We start from the raw sequence: 19254 nt of genomic DNA, 5'->3' as shown, positions 1-19254 counted from the left end.
TTTACAGGCTCACTGGAGGTACTCCGCGTGAACGAACGAGGGTGTCGCAGGGTCTATAATAAAGTTGCTCGTAGCACCGCGAGATTCCCAGTCTCTGGCAAAGTGGCGCACCGTGTAAGATTGCCTGGCTAACATCCACGAAACAGCAGCGGTGCAGCTCTAATTTGTGCGCGCCGAGAGCCGCCTGGAAATTCAATAATAATGAAAATGAAAAGAAAGAAGGACGGAGCTAGGAGAAAATCAGGGGACACTGCGAAACCAAAGGGACAATCGGTGTCAACGAGCGACGGAGCTGCAAAGTTTCGTGTAAAATTAACGCTGGAAAAATTACTGCTATTACCTCTGCAAGGCGGCTGGCCAGGCCTGGGGGGGGGGGGGGGGGGGATAGGAGGGTGAGTACTGGTTTCGTAATTATAAGTGTGGCCGTGACTAATTCAATTTTCCCCATCTGGTAGCGATTTGCAAGCGAAATAGCTTCACGAACGGGAAGAATGATAGTGGTGGATGTATATATATATATATATATATATATATATAAAAACGAGGGGATGTAAAGGGGTGTGGGGCTGGTTGGCCGAAGCAAAAGAGAAAGTAGCAAGGTTTGTCGCTAAAGCCATCGTGCAAATAAGTACCATTTAAATGTGATATCGGCTGTAGTGCTGGAATGGATTCGACATTTATTGCGGGATCGACTTGGAGTTTCGTGTCGGTGGAGCAACGGGGCGAGGGGGTAAAGGGGAGAGAAGACACTTATACTTCTACAGCAGCGATACGTACTCGCTCGGCGAGCCGATACAGCGCACGTTACTTAACGTTTACTAACTATTCACCATGCATCCGAATGTCACCCGCTATTCCCACGAATCCCCCACCGCAATGTGCAAACGTATCCGAGAAATAGCATTCATCGAACTCGTCCCGACCGCATTACTATATTTTTTCCACTATGCAAATCATCTCCCACACCCCGCGTTCACCCTTCTTCAACTTTTTATTATACTCTTCGTTGCTAAAACGGAAGAGCAAAAGGGGAGATCAAATACGAGAGGAACAATTATTTTATTCCGCACATTTCCGAATGTACAGTCTGAGATCTTATTCATATTCATATCTCTGTACAAGTATTTCGTATCCGGTATGATGCCTGACTCGTTCGTGACAGTTCTTTATTCAATTTTATGTATAATAGTTTTCTAAAACGTGAACCGCTTTACTGAATTATTAACATGGACTTAGCGTGAAATCTTTATGACGTATAGATGCTAAATTTCCTGTCAAATTTTATCTGTGTGTGTGTGTGTGTATTTTATTGATAAAATAGGGATCGATGGTTTATTCAATAATTACAATGGCGAATAGGTGGAAGAATTTTGTTATAGAATAAGTTTATATACTTAGCGTGTTACAGCAGCGCTAGGCGATGTACAGGATGTAGTTTCCATTCCAATGACCGCGTTACACCGGCTAACTTGCCAAATAACGCCGTCCCTACGTCTTATCTAAACAGCCTGGGCTACGCCACTATATCTGGGTTAGAGTCACGATTTGGTTGATTAGTGTGCAAACGAACCGTAAGCATTATATTATTCATACCCCGATATACCAAAACTAATTTATAGTCTTCTGAAACATATTTTATGGCTTTACCAATAATTGATCTAAATTATTTGTTAAATTTCCGATTTGACAGCTAGGACAAATTGGGTTAGAAAGTTCACTGCCTTCAGTTATTATACTAAATATATAATATGAAGCAAAGAAAAATATAGGAAACTAAAGTTGGAGGAGAGAAGGCAGTAGTAAAGTTTGGAATGAAAAATTGAGAATAATAGAATTATTAATCCAAGTTTGGGGTAGCATTTATTTATGAGCCATTTGACTCATGGGTAGTCGAGTTAGCCTCTTTCCCATTTGTAACTTCAATTACACTAGACCGTAGTTATTGCGCTCGTACTCGTGCCTAAACGCTCGTAACTATCCTCAGTGAATCACTGTAGCGGGAAGTAACTGCCCACCTCGTGCCACCAGACCCCCCACTGATTTGCTCAGCATAGTGATTTATAGTTTTGTCGACGTAATAACCAAAGGATTCTGCAAGTACGACATAAATTACCATGCCAGCTTAATCCCTGCTTTGACAAGTACCTTCATAAATATTTATCGTACTTGCAACCTTATATTCTAATACTATACTGGCACCATCAGCTACCACTTGTATATATCTCATCCAAATTTGCATTACACAACCTAAACAATAACTTTAAATTTTCGTTCATGGTAGTATTATACTATCACTGATGAAATATTACCGTAACCCGATTCGATATAATTTTCTCGGTAGAAAAACGCATGGAAGAAAATTTTTTTTAAACGTCAGCAAGAATAAAGTCTTTCAGGAAATCCTGGGAAAAATAAGAGTGGATGCGGAAATTCCGGATTCAAGATTGTTAATTTATGTCCGCTCGGATAAGTCACGATAGATTGACTTTTTTAAACGAAACTTTGTTAAACTTACTTTAACATTGGTAAATAAAAAACAGTTAATATCAGTGAGATAAGAGATCTGAATGAAATTATAAAATTTAATAGGAACATAATAATTGGAGCGAAGTTTCTGGGTTAAAAATAAAGGTTTTAGAACTAAAGAGAACAATGCTTGAAAAATATAAGGGAATCTTTTCGTTTCAAGATTGAATAAAATCAGCTTCGTTATAACGAGTGTTGCACTGCAATGGGAGTTTATACAATGTGTAAGAATAGCGATGTAAAACCGTAGGATATATATGAAAGTTTCTTCTTGGATCATACTACCAATTTAGGCAAATGAAAAAGATATGCACAGTTTCTCAATCGCTCAAGTGACTATGTTCTTAAAATTTTATTATATATACCTTAGTGTATTTTGCATTGTATCGATCGGGAATTGACAGTTTCTTCTCGACATGTGCCGTTTGGAGGGGGTATGGAAAAGAATTTGAGAAGATTGGAGTAGGAATTAAGTGGTAGCGAAAAAAGTTTTATCCGGATCTCGCGATGCGGCTGATATATTTCTATCTGAGAGATTCAACGAATGCTACAGTCAAGTCTGATTTGCCTGGGATAGTGCACGATGAAGCGTATGTATATGCAAATCGTTATTAAACCAGGCGGAGATGCAAAATATTTTCAGTTGCTTGAATATGTATACTCATTCCTGAAAGCCTTAGTCAACTGAAGGGATGTAATTTCACTGGGCGTCCTCGCTTCTTTCGTTAAATGTTTTCCGAGAAAAATATTGTCTTTTAAGATAGAATGCACCTTTAAATTAAATTTGTTTTTCTTAACTTATATTTGAACGCTTCTACAGACTCCTCACAAACACACTTATACGGTAGTATACCACCTTCTGCAGTCCAACATAATCCGTAATAATATTTTATGATACATAACTTTTAAACAATTTAAAACTTATTTTTTTGATCGCCTTTTCCAAGCTGATAAAGACGATTTAAAAGTATAACAGATTTAATAGGGAGAAATGGTAGTGTGATCGGTTTTATTTTAGCTTAGTATACGCGTAGAGAATGGAATAGAGGACACGTGACCAATGCACGACAAATCAGTACCTGGATTAAGAAGGGAAAATGCTATTAAAATAACCGCCGCGTCCATTTGGCGCAGTCACCTCGTAAATATCGTCGTAAATCCGATCCTTAAATTTCTTCGCGTGGCACGGCCATAAAAAGTTGGAAAACTCACGAGTACAATAGCAAAACGAAGGTAACTCGTGACTTGGAAGCTTGGAGACTCTTTGGGAATACTAAATTGATCAGCTATCGAACGATTTGATCAACTATGGAACTTTAACAAGATTATACAAATCCGACCCAGCAACTAAGAAATGTCAACAGCTTCGCTCGGTGTATATATATATATATGTCAGGTCGGCGAAAAATGATGCACTTGAAATCCCCAACGAAAATCTCCATACGAATTCTATAAAATTTGTATCTATTAACCACGCGTAGTGTAAAGTCCAGTAGTAATAATTATATAATTACAACGAGAGGAATAATTAGATATTACGAATAATTTGCGAGGCTTATACTGTTAATGCTCGTGGAATTTCAATCATTCGCAAAATGTTGATAGGATTGTACAAATCCGTTGAGGAGTTGTGAAAAGCACTATAGCTTATCAGGGGTCTGCGCGTCGATTGTGTTTCGTCACGTATGATGTTTCAAAACAATCGACGACCAACTAAAAGCGCAACTCGGTTTTTAGCCGTGATAAAACGCCATCCATTCCAGCACCACTTGAAAATAGAATACAACACGCTCGAAATCACCAACGACTGAAAAATATGCAATGTGGAGCGCTACGTGCGCGCATGCTGCATATTAAATTCGCCAATTAAAAAGTCTGGCTTTCAGCGAAATGCATTGCTTAAAAAGTTTTCTCGAGGGCAGCGAGAACAACGCAACATTAAAGCTGCTGGTGCGTCGCGTCGCATCGCGTCGGTTGCAATCAATGAATATATTAATTAACCTCACGCAGGTGCAATAACAGTTTTCAAACGTGAATTTTATTTAACCCATCCATAAATGGAAGCTATACGTGTATCGAGACCCAACACAGCTATCGAAAGTATCTCCTTACCCATACATTGTTAAAAATTCGATTTTTTCGAATAAATATTGAGACAAAAAAAACTTTAAACGTCCTATGTATATCCTTTCTACCACTGCAAACGATCAATTAGCAGATTGGACAAAAAGTCTCAAGCTCTGCAATGTTACGTTTTTTCAGCAACGATCGTTAAACTCATAGTTGTTGCTATTTTTGCGGTTCGTTTTTATTGCGCTGATAACGTATACGAGAAGGCTGACCAAAAAAAACATTCGCTTTGTAAAAAGAGAATATTTGATATCGATGTAACCAGCGATGAAAGAGGTCTAATTCCATTGGAGTGTGGAGCTTTTCCGGAGATTCGTGACGGGTCGGTGATAAAAGGAAGCTCGCAGGACACACGACACGATTATATTCACTAGAGTTGCCTGTAAAACGATCGATGTACGACATTTCGATGAGTGGCTCGTTGTTTTTTAACGCGTTTCCACAAAAAAAAAATAGTGAAGGGACGCACGAAGCAAAGTGGAAGGGGGGAAGAACAGAAACGAGTTCGGTTAGTTATTTTACGGGCACGACAGCGGATGGCGTATACATAGAGAGTACACTGCCGTGAAATGGCCCGTTTCACGACTCTGCCCCGGCTGTACACACGTTTACTCGTTAACGAAACTCGAAAATGTAGCCGTTCTACCGTTTATTTCGGCTTTTAACAGCGACAACAACGACACCCACTGCCGAACGTACGCGTCCACGCGAGTCTAATTTTCAACATGACGTTTTCCATCCGGAGTGTCCCACAGGAACCCTCGCGTCGCGGTTGCTCCTGTCAGTTTTGCACTGCCGCCTCTGTCAAAGAAACGCTGACATACAGCATCAACCAGATTATATGTATGCTTTGCTTTTTCCAATTTTTAACTCTTCCTCTCTACTTTATTGCTTTATATATAAGTATGCGATGCGATCATTCTCGCAAGCTCGCTGGGTTTGATTAAAAACGGGATTTTCATCGTGGCCAGTAAATTTCTTATTTGTGCAAGAGAACGTACCGTCTAATATCGCTAAGTCTTGTATCCCATGTCGATGACCGGAAATTTGGCCTAAAACGTCCAAGTTCCGCATACGCCGTCCTGCAAAAAGTGGAAGATTTGTAAATTCGATTAACGAGAGACTGAAGTAGCAATAACAGAAAATAATATTTATAGTGATGGTTTTCCTCGAAATAAGTTTCCAATTTTTTTGGTAATTCTCCAAGGGGCAAGTTTCCTCGACTAGTGTCCAATGTAGCTATGTGAAATTTTAAGTCTAAACTGTATTTATATAATATTTACAGTATTACATGTGTGTACGAAAGCCTTGACGATACGAGCGTATTTTGGAAATTTCAACGCTTTCTGCTGCGTTTGAAAAACAAAGCCCACTTTTCGAGGCTTACTGGAAAAATGATATTTCATTCAACAATATCGATGATGCTTTATAGCTACATTCACCGTCGATACGCTACAATTTTATCAAAAATTTTCACCGAATACCGATATGTTTCTAGGCAAAACTTTGCAATCTAAAGCCCATCAAAGGTATACATCCGATGCTACATACTGATTTAACTGCTGGAAAACTAAATATGGTTTCCCTGTGACGCAAAATGGATGGACATATATAGGTACGTATAAGTACTCGTGTTTATTGTAGAGCCATAGATGTGTTTATTTTATTTACACTAATATTAAATCAATTTCGCCGAAATAACTTTACTTCAACTAATAGGGATTTGTCGGTATTTGGTGTTTTAATTAAAAAAAAAAAAAAAAACATCAAATATATTTAATTTTAAATAAATACACAAATTCACAGGAACAATAATTCTCGTATTTGAAAACAATAGACGGATCGATATTTCGGTGATGTACTCTTATAAGGGTCGTTTCGTTTTAAAAGTGGGATTAAAAATAGAAACAGTATACACAGGGGGTAGTTTTTTGTTTTTGTCAGAGACTATTTAATTTTTCTCTTCGTTTATTTAGAACAATAAGCCTCGCCATAAAACGATAGTAACGTGATGCACCGTGAGACGATTAACGAAGTAATCTGGGTTAGCGGAGAGCTATATGCAATCGACAGAGCGCTTTTTCCAGCTTTAGATTCCCAGAGCATGGGGATGCATACATCGAACGTCGGATTTCCCGACTTATCCAGTCCAACCAATATGTTCGACAGTGTGAAATTTACTTGGCGATTTTTATGTTTTCCAATGCTAAAATATAACCAGTGCTGTACAGTCGTGATTGACTGCTCCACTAACGCATTTTCATTTGGAAAAAGATCGATGCGCGTTATTGATCTCCACGAACAACTCGATTATTCTTTGATTATTTACCAACACAATCCGATTTAACAATCAAGCAAACGCGCTGATCGAATATATCGCATCACGCGTGCATCACGAGCTCTCTCGCGATATTTGACGCCAAATAATTGATGAATCATCGCTATAGATATATAGCCTTTCTTTTTCACGTCCCTCCCACACTCTTCTGTTTTCTTTAATAAAGCCAGAAATTGTTTTGAGAAAATATATGTCGTGTCAAAACATCTGCTGAGCGTCCATCACGTGTATAGTATTTTTTATGGTAGGATCGTGTTTCATATATAAGCTTTCAGGCTGACCCGAATCGATTTGTCTTAACATTGGAATTCGTATCGAAAGGTCAAACTGTCGGGATCAATTTGTCAGGTATATGTGGCACGGTAAAGGCGAGCGTTTTCGAGAAATTGGATAAACAGTGCGAGAGGAAAGTTCGCATCACATTGAAGTATTATAATGCTTTCTTAGAGTTTTGCAGTGTGAAAAGTCTGTGGCGCAGAGCTATGCACACGTATCAGCATCAACTGCTGTATACGGTCTATATATGCAACGGAGCTGATGGACTTGGATGAAGCAAAATTATTGCGTAAAGCAAGCCACTCGGTACGGAATCAATCATCGTTTTAACGCAGAGTTACATTTTAGCATGATAATGGGAGCTCGTCGAATGGCAATTTTAGTGCAAATTGTTTTTAACTTTAACAACTTGCGCTTACGTCAACTAATGAAAATCATAGCATGCCTGACACAATGGAGTACCTTGATTATTCACTTTGTCTCGCTCAATGGTTCGCAACCGCATGTAAATTCCCGGGAGATCGAAAGTCTCTATACGCCACTGTGAAGTTTAACGTAGGTACGAAGCCTAATATAGCTTTATACACCCAAAGGAGTGTTTTACCCAAGTTGGTTCGTTCCGGTCTGTCGCCACTTTTCCAATAGCCTCTTTACCTAATTCAAGCGATACGCTGCAAGTGTCGAGGTGAAATTCAAATGAGCTAAAAAAAAAATAAAAAATACAATCAGCATAGTCGACTAAGCCAATTCCTATCACCGCCAAGTTTCGTCTAGGCGAATACGTATATATACATATATGAATAGACTCGGGCACACACACACACACACACACACACGTGCAAACCTCGCGCGATCTCAATACCATAAATTGAGAAAAATGGCAAGTGACTTTTATCGATATCCTCATTAGGCTCGATATATTTGTGGGATAGAACTCATTTGCATGAGCCAGAGATGAATTATCGAATTAATCCTACCCACTCAATATTTTCAAGAGTCGTCAATCTCCCTTGAAAACTTGGTATAAAGGGGAAATGAATATATCGATCGTATATTTCTGTATTAATTCTCACCATTAGTCTCCATTAATCAGAAAATTTTCAAAAACTGGAATTCCACGTATATTATTCATCGAGTAGAGAATAGGCATTAAATCAATAGGATTTTCAGCATAGATAAGTAATATCGCTGTTACCGACAGGTCAAACTCATCCTCGCTGGAACAAAGATCGAGCATGGCCTGTCGGCTAAGGATATTGCAGAAACTTGCAAGGGGCATAAATTTAATTTTACACCCAAGTGTGTTAAACCCTCTCAGTTTATGTAGCGAGGTTTCCTCCTCGCGGAGAGCATGGACCACTGTCAGGAATGAGGGCGAAGGGAATAAGGGCAAGAGGGTAAGGGTCCGCATGGTGGCCTGGAAGAACGAGGAGGCTGCCAGAATAAAAGAACCAACTTGGGAGAACGGACAAGTTGAAAAACTGGGCAAAATTGGATTCTGCCACTATTCGCCCCATCTGCGAGAGCGCCAAAGTGGCAATTGCACAGCGAATTAACCGGTCGTCGTAAAAGCGCAAAAACGGTTATAACTGCCCAGACAAGCTCCTTCGAGCATCCTTTCGGCGTCCTGCCCAACCGTGAACCCTGGCATTGCTCTTACTATTTTCTGCTTTTGTCAGATTAAATAAAATATGGATCGGAGTAACGAAGTTTCTTCCAGGCCGCGTGTGGCAGCATGCAGCCTGAACAGGCTAAAACGAGTCCAAGTTTCCAAGTTGAAGCTCTGGGAGCCCCGGTGCGAGAAGTTCGTATCCGGGAATCGCAAACGTCTATTCCTCACACGTTACTCCCTCCTCCTCTCTTTCTCTCTCTCTCTCTCTCTCTCTCTCCCTCTCCCTCTCTATCTCTACATCAACCAAAACCTGGAAGAACGACACAGAGTAACCTCTCGAGCACAATTATTCCCTGGTCTTATTCCTACTGCGTTTCTCTTCTATTCACAAAACACCAATTAGCGTTTCTGATTTGTCTATGTTTCTGCTAATAATAAACGAGGTGCTGCACATAATTTAAATCCACTAGCGTATACCATCTCCTCACGAATGGTACTGCTTGAAAATTCATTCTCTTCTCCGGCAAATGAGACCAACCTTTCCAGATTTCTCACTTTTTCTCCTTTTAAACATGCAGGTAAAATTTTCTATTTCTCCCGAGTAATCTCCTCAAATACCTTACAAATATTCCTTCCATTTAACCTACATGGTACGCGCGTTTACCCGTTGAATACACCACGCGAAAAAATGTTACGTTTTCCTCAGAGTATATTATATAATGAAAATTATATTAAAATTTTTCAAGCATTCGTTAAGTTTCGTTTAACTCCAGCAGGCACACGCGAAGTAATCGCGAGTAGGATCTACAAGGAGGCCTCCATTAGTTGTCGAAACACAGTTTTATTGCTCAAAAGACTCGTCAGTTGCTGCTTTTGCCAATGCGGGCGTTGCGGTGCTTCTGGCGAGTGTTTCTGGTCTGCTTTCTACTCGCGAATGAGATCTTAACCACGCTGCTGCTCTCAATGCGGACGTAAGTTTTTAAATTAAGCCGTTATTCCGACGGGTATTCTCTTGTAGAATAGTCTTTCTAAATCCTGCAGAAATTGGTGCACACCTGAACCAGCGAAGGAAGCCGCATTCAATATTCCCCTCGCTATTAGTCGAAGTCCAGAAAATACGGCTCGCAATGACGAAATTTTCTTTTACCGTTCTTCTGAAAGTGACTGCAGCAGGAATACCCAGCGACTGGAAAGTTCACAAGCTTTTGCCATTTTTATTCTGAAAGAGCAGTATACCCACCACTATCTTCAGTGGAATCGTGTTAGGTACATTGCTTTTATCCAACCCTTTTGTCGAAACGAAACTAGCCTTACGGTAAACCAGCAATGTGTTTTCCTCATCCTCGCTGTAATATACGTCTCAGCTTGAAAATTTTATTTATCTCCATGTAATACAAAATGAAACTAAAAATTAAATCATCTTTTTAAAAAAGGGAGCGTACGGTGTACTTGCTATTGCAAATCCAATTAGTCGAAGCTTTGGCCTGTCCACAATCATTTCATTTCAGAGCCAAAAGTATTTCGACCATCGCACAGGACAGCGCTTTGTTTGGTCGGAATGGTCCAAAACTGTGGTTCGCACTGTTATCTACTCAAAGAAGGATTAATAGGTTCACCGTAGTACTAGGTAGAGCTTTCCAGTAGTCGACACACATACACGCACACACCGGAACGATCGCGTCTAACGCGATTGAAGAGCTCAACGACGTATGTTTTGTGATTACGAGTGCGAAAATTTGCAACTTCGCAAAAGAGGATATCGCGTTTACAAAAGCCAATACGAGATAACTGCTGATGTTCCATTTCCTATTAGAGATCACAACTAGAAAATTTTATTCGGAAAGTCTTTTTCATTCGACGTCCCCCTCCGTTTAACTTCTCGTCTAATCATTTTCTACGATGGTATATATATAGATTTTTCGTAATAACGAGAGAGATTCTTACTCTTTGCTCCTAGAATAATAATCATAATGATGTAAACAATACAGCATGTGTGAAAATAATTGTTCCTCCAACGCTGAATGTAGAGAATATATACACACAGATAAGGGAAGAAGTAAATGTACGTGGAAAGAGTTCACACGAGCGAAACCGGAAGATACGTGACGCATGCAGTGGGACATTCTTCTCCTGAATGAAAACTAAATGAGACTTACGCGCTCGGCTGTTTTCGGCGACGTACGTGTATGTAAATTGAAACCCTGCACCGACAAAAGCCCTCTCTTTGCCAGTCCTGTAGATTCTCGAGGAAAAAAGTTCCTTCACTCACGATATCTGGCATAAAAAACCACGTGTCTGCTTCATTCTCTACGCGTACTGTATGCTATATATAAATGTATACTTTTTGTGTAATCAAGCGATCTTTGCACGAGCGTTAACGTTTTTTCACCTTCTTTATTTTCCCTAACGAGTAGCCCATGTTACCTGGTGATTCATGGAAACCCGTAAATCAGCTCGCCTCTGGCTCCTTAAGGATGTAATTCGGATTTTAGCGTGTGATTTATGAATTAATATCCTTTTTAAGCGCAGTTATCCACAGGACCACGTTAACGAGTAGTAGGAATTTATTCGAGACGTCATTCCACGTGTTTAATCATCGAAATATCAGCATATGCCCACACTTTCTACTGTTTCGCACGTCACTCCAGGCTATTGCATAATAACCTAATGGTCCATTGCGAAAGGTTCCATTCAACTTTAAAGATAAAACTCGACCGTTATGAATTCACTCGTTTTCGCACTACGTTCTTTCATGAAATATTATAACAATGTAACAATGCCCGTGCAGTTGAGGCTTCCATGAACAGCTACCTGATATCAAAAAGAAAGATGAATTCTTTTTTTGTCCATTTCCATGCAAAAGTCCAAAGATTCGCCAGGTTTGTTGGACGATCCCTAAAACGTGGAGGGATCGACGATAAAATTACTTTAACGTTTGGCCAAATCATTCGTCGATCGATTTAACTAGTTTTTAACGTGTTTTCGTGTTTCTTTGTGTGCGTGCGTGCGTGTGTTTTTTTTAACAGAGTCGTGGATGATCGAGGAACGAGGGAATGGGGCAGGCGTCAGTTTGTTGTGACCACCGACAAATACCTGGATATGGAAAGACTGGGGAGGGAAAAATCCTGGTCCCAATGGTCGCCATTCGTCTGTGTTAGAAAGGGATTCGCCGTCGATATCGGCGCATGCATCACACACGTGATTGATGACAACGATTGCAGGGACCGGCTGGTGCCAGTTGTTTCATGCGCAGATTGAGAGCGGAACATTGTTTCGGTTTAAAGATAACGCTTTGTTTCCGGTGATTCGCCGCGAACAATGCCAGCGTGAAAATCGAATAATACGCGCGTATATGGAGATAACTACGACAGTGAAAAAGTGCGGTTCAAGCAGCTTTCATATTTCAACGAAGCACGGCTCGCGATACATTTTTCATTTCACTCCATTCTCGCCCTTTTAATTACCGCTACCCCGCAGAAATCGTATAAAAGTTGTAATTTCTCAACAGAATCGGAGGGGAAAACGGAGATTGGCCTGGAGGATAAAACTTTAATTTCGAACTTCGAGGCGAGCTTCTCGATGGCGAATATACCAATTTTCAAGCGTCCCCCCCCCCTCTCTCTCTCTCTCTCTCTCTCTATGGCCCGACAAAGTCGTCTCTGTAGCTCGACGCTCTATAATCTCCGTATAACGTTTCGTCGGGATATTTACAAATGCGATTTGTCACCAATTCGATGTAATCTCTTGTACGTCGAGGAATGCACAGCTCCGATTGATGAAATGCTCGCGTGACGCAAAATTGTCAAATGCAATCATCTCGTTATAATTTAATTCGGGGATAATTCGCGGTGCGCACTTTTCGACACTTTGCCTGTTAATGCGAATATCCCTAATACTTGTGAATAATCATGAGCGATCGATGCGCGAAACAAAGTGCTGGCAGCGTGTGCGCATTTCTATACATTCTAATCCAAAGGGCAATTCAATTGTGGTGGACGTCCCATACGCACATTCGCAATATTCTCGTCGAGCAATCGTCCTCCAGAGGACGCGATTGTGTGCGTTGGCCCACGCTCGCCTCTCAATGACATTTACATTTATATTGACACGACTGGCAAATGGGATCTTGAACAACGCTGCCCGCTTAAACGCATTTACGGTTGTGGCTTAACGACCAATTCCAAAATTTTTTCAAACGCGCAGCAACCACCCATCTTTTTCTACCCACTTTACTATCGTCTAGCGACGCGCCAAGCTCCTATATACGTTCCTTTTATACAAACACGTTTAACCCAAAGCACATTGCTGCTCGATCGCTGCACTAATAATCCGTTTGTAATCCGCCGAAATTCGCCTACATCGTCAGCCAACATTTAACGAAGCTATAAGTACTCTTTGCTCGTGCGAGACTCGTTGACAGATGTTATATAGAACCCAATACTCGATAATGATACAGTGTTTGGCAGTTATTTGAGCTCACGCATAATCGATTGGCATAAGTGTTCTTGTTAACGGAATAATTATACCTGCCAATTCACGAAAGCTGCATTAGAATATTCCTCCCGGTCGATGTATTTGCGATACTCGATAATTTGTACAGCTCGCTTAATATAATAAAATAGTAATAATAATAATAAATTATGTATATAAGAGGGATTTTTTCGGCCAGGCATATTTTTATCGGGTATATTTTGTTTGCAATCTTTTAATCCAGATAAGTCAGGCGATTGGAAAGTAGCCTAGGGCTGCTGCCGCTGTTTAAGAGGATTGGATTCTTGAGGGTAAAAAAAGGGGGAAAGATAGAAGATCGAGACGGTTTGGCTCGTTACGCGAACGATACATGGTACTGGGTTTCTCGTAGTTTGGGCCGTCCTGCGTTCAAGAAGCATAACCAAATTCGGCTCACGTATTTCCTCGGTCCTTTAAGCGCAACTCCGGGACACGGCGTTCCGCAATTTATCTGGAATGACGTCCTATTAAGATGGGATTGGTCTTCCTCCATACCGATCCTCGCCAACTTTTCCGAACATGATAAGTCCTCCGCGTCCCGCCTCTCATTGACGGCCCTTCTCTACGGGCTAATGAGTTCTCAAGTTTTAAAACGCTTCTTCATTGATTGTGTAACGCGGCACCGCAAGGTGAACCGCCGGCGCCGAATGCTCCCTCGGACACATAATTTAACTGTCACGAACACTAATTGCTCAGCCTCCGTACACGTCGTCCCAGTAGTACCAGACGTTACATAATTGTTATCTGTCCACCATGTCAAACTCTCCGCAAACTTATTAATACTTGCTTTGCTTGCTAAAGATGTGCAATTATACCGATGTCTCAACTTTCGCGTATATAATACAATTGCCCGTCTATTCGAAGAGCGCGAGGACCAATCCGCTCCTAAACCTGCAAGCTAAAACCATATATCTATATCTCAATTCAGGTCGGTGATGGTGAACGAAAACAGATAATGGATAAATAATCCTTGCGAAATCGGTATCTTTTTATGGAAACTGCAGTGCACGAAGCGATACTCCGCTGCGATCGATTTTATTACGATAAGAAGCAGCTAATTTTAAACATTTGGATGGATGCATAATTTCATATTGCAGGGGTCGGACCATTGAATGTTGAATTTCGAGTGTCTGGCGACTTTCGACCGTAGGACCGAGTTTGGAATTCGCGATAATTAGAGAACTTAAATATCGAAGTTGGAGGTTAAACCAGGCGAACGAGCTAGTAGTACGAGTCGGCATTAGAGCAGACTCTGCCTCTCGGACCACACGTACCGAAGGTCCAATTTGCATATTCAAGTCGTGCGCGCGGAATAGCAGAATAGCGTTTGCTGCTTTTATTATAACCTCGCCAATCCTCCAATTATGGGGTGAAAGCGTCAGGGTGAGCACGTTCACGGTGAAAAACATATAGTAGCGTTTGTGGCAAGAAGAAGCAAGCTTACGGTTTGGCTTGCTCTCGTTTCGTTTGGTGTGTCTTGCTTTAACTCTGCTTGCTTGCAAGAAGAAGGCTCGCAGGGGGGGGGGGGGGGGTTAGAAAAAACAGGAAAAAAAGGAGGAAAGCGTTTGTTCCTGAGTGACGGGCAAGGAAGAAAAGCGTGACGCTCGTGTGTCACGTTTTACATGGCGTATAGCGTACGAAAACCGCATAAGCGTTTCTCTCGGGTGCCTCTCAAGATTCCACAAAGTATACGTCTGGAGATTCGCCCTGGAAAGAACGTTTCGTATGCGCCGGGGATTCATCGAAATATTTCCCTCTTTCGGAGCCCTCGTGCTCTGCTCCCCCTCTACGAGCGTTGCACAGTGGAAATGCGAGGAGGCAAGCGAGCCAGCCAGGAGGAGACGCTCGTGCGCTTTCTATGCCGCTAGACCTCGGTCAGCTGCACAAAGAACTTTTCTGTGAGAGCTCCTTTCGACGGCTCTTCGCTCGCCTAGGAAGACGATGCCGTCAAACGAATTTCATTATTCCACCCCTCGGGCTATGGAGAAGCCAGAATGCGCGTAAATACCCACCTCTATATTCTCGATCAGCCTGCACGTAACCCCGGGCGTCCGTTTCATCTCTGTTTCTAGGAGATCTCTCGTCACACGTTAAAAAAAAAACACATACAAAGCCTTATTTTTTGCCATCCACTCGTCGAGTTTGCAAGTCGTAAAAGCGCGTGTCGATTTTTCCATTTACCTCGCTAACGAACTTTCTGCTAAACTCTTACCGGGACCCACACTCCCTCCATCCCGTCACCAAAGTTTTCTTCCTGAAAACTTATCTCGTCATCGTTATATTCCACGATAATATTATAGTTCTTTTCTTTCTGAATTAACGATCGAGAAAGCGCGTTATATTCTATTATTTTTGGGACTTTGATTTAGGGCAGGAGTTCCCCTTACAGGATCGTAAAATAATGAGTTGATTCGTGTGATTCCACGGTGTACTTTGTATCAGGGTATAGGAAGGATCTACAGTGATAATTTTTGTCAATCGAGTGATATATAATGTTTGTTTTTAGAATTATTGTTGATTCTATGTTTAAAGATAAGATTTTCGAAAGGTATTTACTCTGTAGTAAAAATAAATCGACGTTATTCATGAAATAAATCAATTCGAATGATTTATAGTTTTTACGGGTTTATCCTGGACGGTAAAAATATGGATAAATATCAACACGCGAGGTCCGATCTGTCATTCGTTGAACAAATACCAATTTCAACCTTTTCCGATTGGTTAAAATGAAATTTCGTTCGTGCTTTCGCTTACCAACGAGACGTGCAAAGTCCAGCGTTTTTTGTTGTTGTTGTAATAAAAACGAGAGAAATGCGTTTAAATAATTTATCGCTGACGCAATCAGAGTAAATAAAAACGGTGTTGCAAAATGGCGACGTAAGTATTTGAGGATAGGTAGAAAGCTTCGATAAAGATACAAAAATGGCAAGCAAAAGCTTTAGCCAGACTCCATCGCAAAATTTCATCATGTCATTTATAATAAGAGTCTCGACACTTTCATCCAGGTTTGTCGAAGTTACCCATGAGTCCTTTTCATCCCCTGAGAAACGAGATTCTTCCGTCAAGTCACTGCTTCTCACCGAATCATTTCAGGACTAGAAAAACTTTCATGGGGACAAACAAAAGCTCGAATGCTTTTTTTCCATCGGACGTGATTTAATGCTCGTAGAAGATGGAAGATAGGTACTTAATCAAAATCATTCCATCGGGATCTACCTGTAGAAAACAGCAAAGGAAGCCAATTTTACAAAGTAGTATGTTCAAGCTGATATTAGTCTGATCTCAATTCGTATTTAAATAAATGGAGCAACGCAGGAATGAAATGGCGATATAACAAAAGGAGCAAAAGCTACTTTTCTGACTGGAATGATTAAATTAAATAGATTCTTTACCATAAAATGAGTGTCTGGGCCATGAGCAAGAATTTCCAATAATTGTTCCTGCAATTTATTGATTCTACTCCATTGGACTCGAAGCAGGATTTTCACCCCTCTCAGCGATATTCTACGTGTAACACATATAGATGTATATTTCTAACATTGTATTAAGAATATAAGAGCATTAAATTGAAAATATATAAGCAGATTGTACGTGGAACGTATAAAAGATTAAAGTGATCTGAGAATTATTTCTAAAAGTACAGCCCTCGCTAATGTAATGTATATAATGCTATAAGCACTATTTTGTATCTCCCAATAACCATCAAATGAGAATAATCGCATTTCGGTAGCAATAAGCGGATAGTGCATTACATTATTAATCGTGTAACAGTGTGTAAGGCAGTAAAATTTGTTTGTTTCAGGTTCATCGAGTACCCGATGCTATTGATCCAGCCGGCTGACGTATGGTGAGAGTACAATGATTGTCAGGCTGAATCCATTATACTAAACTTTGATTTCAATTTGCTATAATTTATTGGGATTGACAATTATGAGCTCGCCAGTTCCGTCAGGCATTGTAACGTGGTAGTTCGCGTTTACGATGCTTGAAACACGCCAGGAATTATTATGTAGATAATATTCATTTGGCACGTGTAGTGTAGGTGCAACGCGCTACGGCTATAAACGAAAGCGTTCTCGCAAATGTCGAGCAACGGAGCGTTAAATTTTCCCCTATGAAACAGCCACTCAAGGAGATGAATGACCATTACGATCGTAAATCGTTCCACGCCTCTTCTTTCACTTCGATCGCTAATTTTCGACCGGGCGAGAGAACTGGCCCCGAGGCCAACGCTCCATCTATATGGTAACACTCAAGAATTCAGCGACAATTTTGCTGCTGCGACGCCTCCATCTCTCCGCACCAACGAATATATCCACTTCAACTGGAAACACTTGCCAAGTACTTTTCCCCCTACACGACCGAGAAAACATCGCGCGAAACTGGAGCTGGCAATCTGCAACGATACATTATTTCATGCCCCATGACTTTGCGTCTATGAAACACTTTTGAAACATTACGTCGGTACGCGTTACGGCCCGCATTAGCTACATGTTCAACAAATTTTACGCAAATTCCAACAAACAATTAATTAACGCAAAGATTTCTCTTCTAAATTATCGTGCGCGCTCTGCTTTTTACACTATATATATATATATATACTACAATGAAGTAGTTGGTAGATACAAGTAGAGAGTTTGTTGGAGGACCACATATTCTATAGCAAGTGGATTCCGAAACGAGCGTTTCATCCAAAACTATGCAAGCAGCAACGTTAATATCTTCACTTTGGAATTAAGCATAGATATAGCGAATATAATGTTGAATTGAGATAAAGGTCTGACATGTCAAGAGATTGGAGTTTGCTGCTACAGCATATTGCAGTCGTGCAGTCCATTGTTTCGTTTATGGCAAGTGGAACGAGAAGGAGGACGAAGGTGGAAAGAATCGGGAAAGAATCGCCCTCGGCTCTCCTCCTTCTCTTCAATGGTGCAACCGCAATAACCTTACCGAGAAGTCTGGGACAGTCGAATAGCAGATAAATGGAGCAGTAGGATAATGGACGTTGAAAAACTGTAGTCTCAGTCTACCCCACGAAATATCGTAACAAGCGTTTCTTAAGGAGCAAAAAGTCTGGTAAAACTCGACGAAATTGATTTGCTTCGTAGGATCGACCGAGGAATTCCGATAAAGCAACAAAGCAACCTCATTAATTTGTTAAAAAAAAATGGCAGGGCTGTCGTTGCTAAAACACAGTGGGTGTTCCAGAAAGCTTCGTCAGTCGATAAAGTTTGTGGGGGAGAAAAAAAACGATGACCCTCCGTGCGATGCCTATATATACAGTGAATGAAGAAAATTCTACGAAAATTCTTTGATTGAAAATCGACTGGACTGGCTGATTAAGAGGTTTCACCCTTAGGCTTTAATTGATGATTAAGGATGATGGTCGAGTATAGGGGTCGAGTCTTAATACCGCGCCTTCATGGAGTATCGACGTGGTTGGTGGAGGAACAATGAGAATCGAAGGAATAAGAGATGCTGAAAGTGAAGGGTAGAGAGAGATATATATAATATAGGGAGTAGATGAGATGGGCCTGTGCCAGGAATAGGGCATGCACGAAGACGCGAAGAGGGAAGGAAGATGTTGAAGTTTTGGAAGAGCAATAAAGAGAGTGGTTAAAAAAGAATAAGGACGAGTATGGGATTGGGGATCGGAGGAGAGTGGAGCTCGACGCGGACTCGCCCAGCCGGAAAACGCGACACCACCGGAAGATTGCACTATCGCACACCCACTTGTTCCCCCCCCCCCCCCCCACTTCGTCCCCCTTCATCCCTCAAACCAACGCTTACTCCTACTCGCTATAGCTCCTGCTCTCATTTTCTCTCACTCCTACCATCTATCGACAATTCCCTCTCTCGCAGT

The 19254-nt window shown here is 41.0% G+C and overlaps 1 protein-coding gene across 4 annotated transcripts in view; it reads right to left on the bottom strand.

Annotated features, from left to right (window-relative positions):
• Nucleotides 1–19254, bottom strand: part of LOC136778219 (neurotrimin-like) — a 125295-nt gene that overhangs the window by 22227 nt on the left and 83814 nt on the right. For 3 of the 4 annotated variants that reach the window (XM_066734868.1, XM_066734867.1, XM_066734869.1), the window contains exon 2: nt 5658–5738. The exons of the other annotated variant lie outside the window; for it this stretch is intronic. In XM_066734868.1, coding sequence (XP_066590965.1) covers nt 5658–5738 — 81 coding nt within the window. The remainder of the gene's footprint in view (nt 1–5657; nt 5739–19254) is intronic. 4 annotated transcript variants of the gene reach the window in all.

The sequence above is a fragment of the Prorops nasuta genome, unplaced genomic scaffold, assembly GCF_024137725.1.
Source record: "Prorops nasuta isolate Cenicafe-Biocafe unplaced genomic scaffold, Cenicafe_Pnas_1.2 PNAS00014, whole genome shotgun sequence".
Classification (NCBI taxonomy): domain Eukaryota; kingdom Metazoa; phylum Arthropoda; class Insecta; order Hymenoptera; family Bethylidae; genus Prorops; species Prorops nasuta.
The sequence above is the reverse complement of the archived record's forward strand: the minus strand, read 5'-3'. Positions and strand labels throughout refer to the sequence as shown.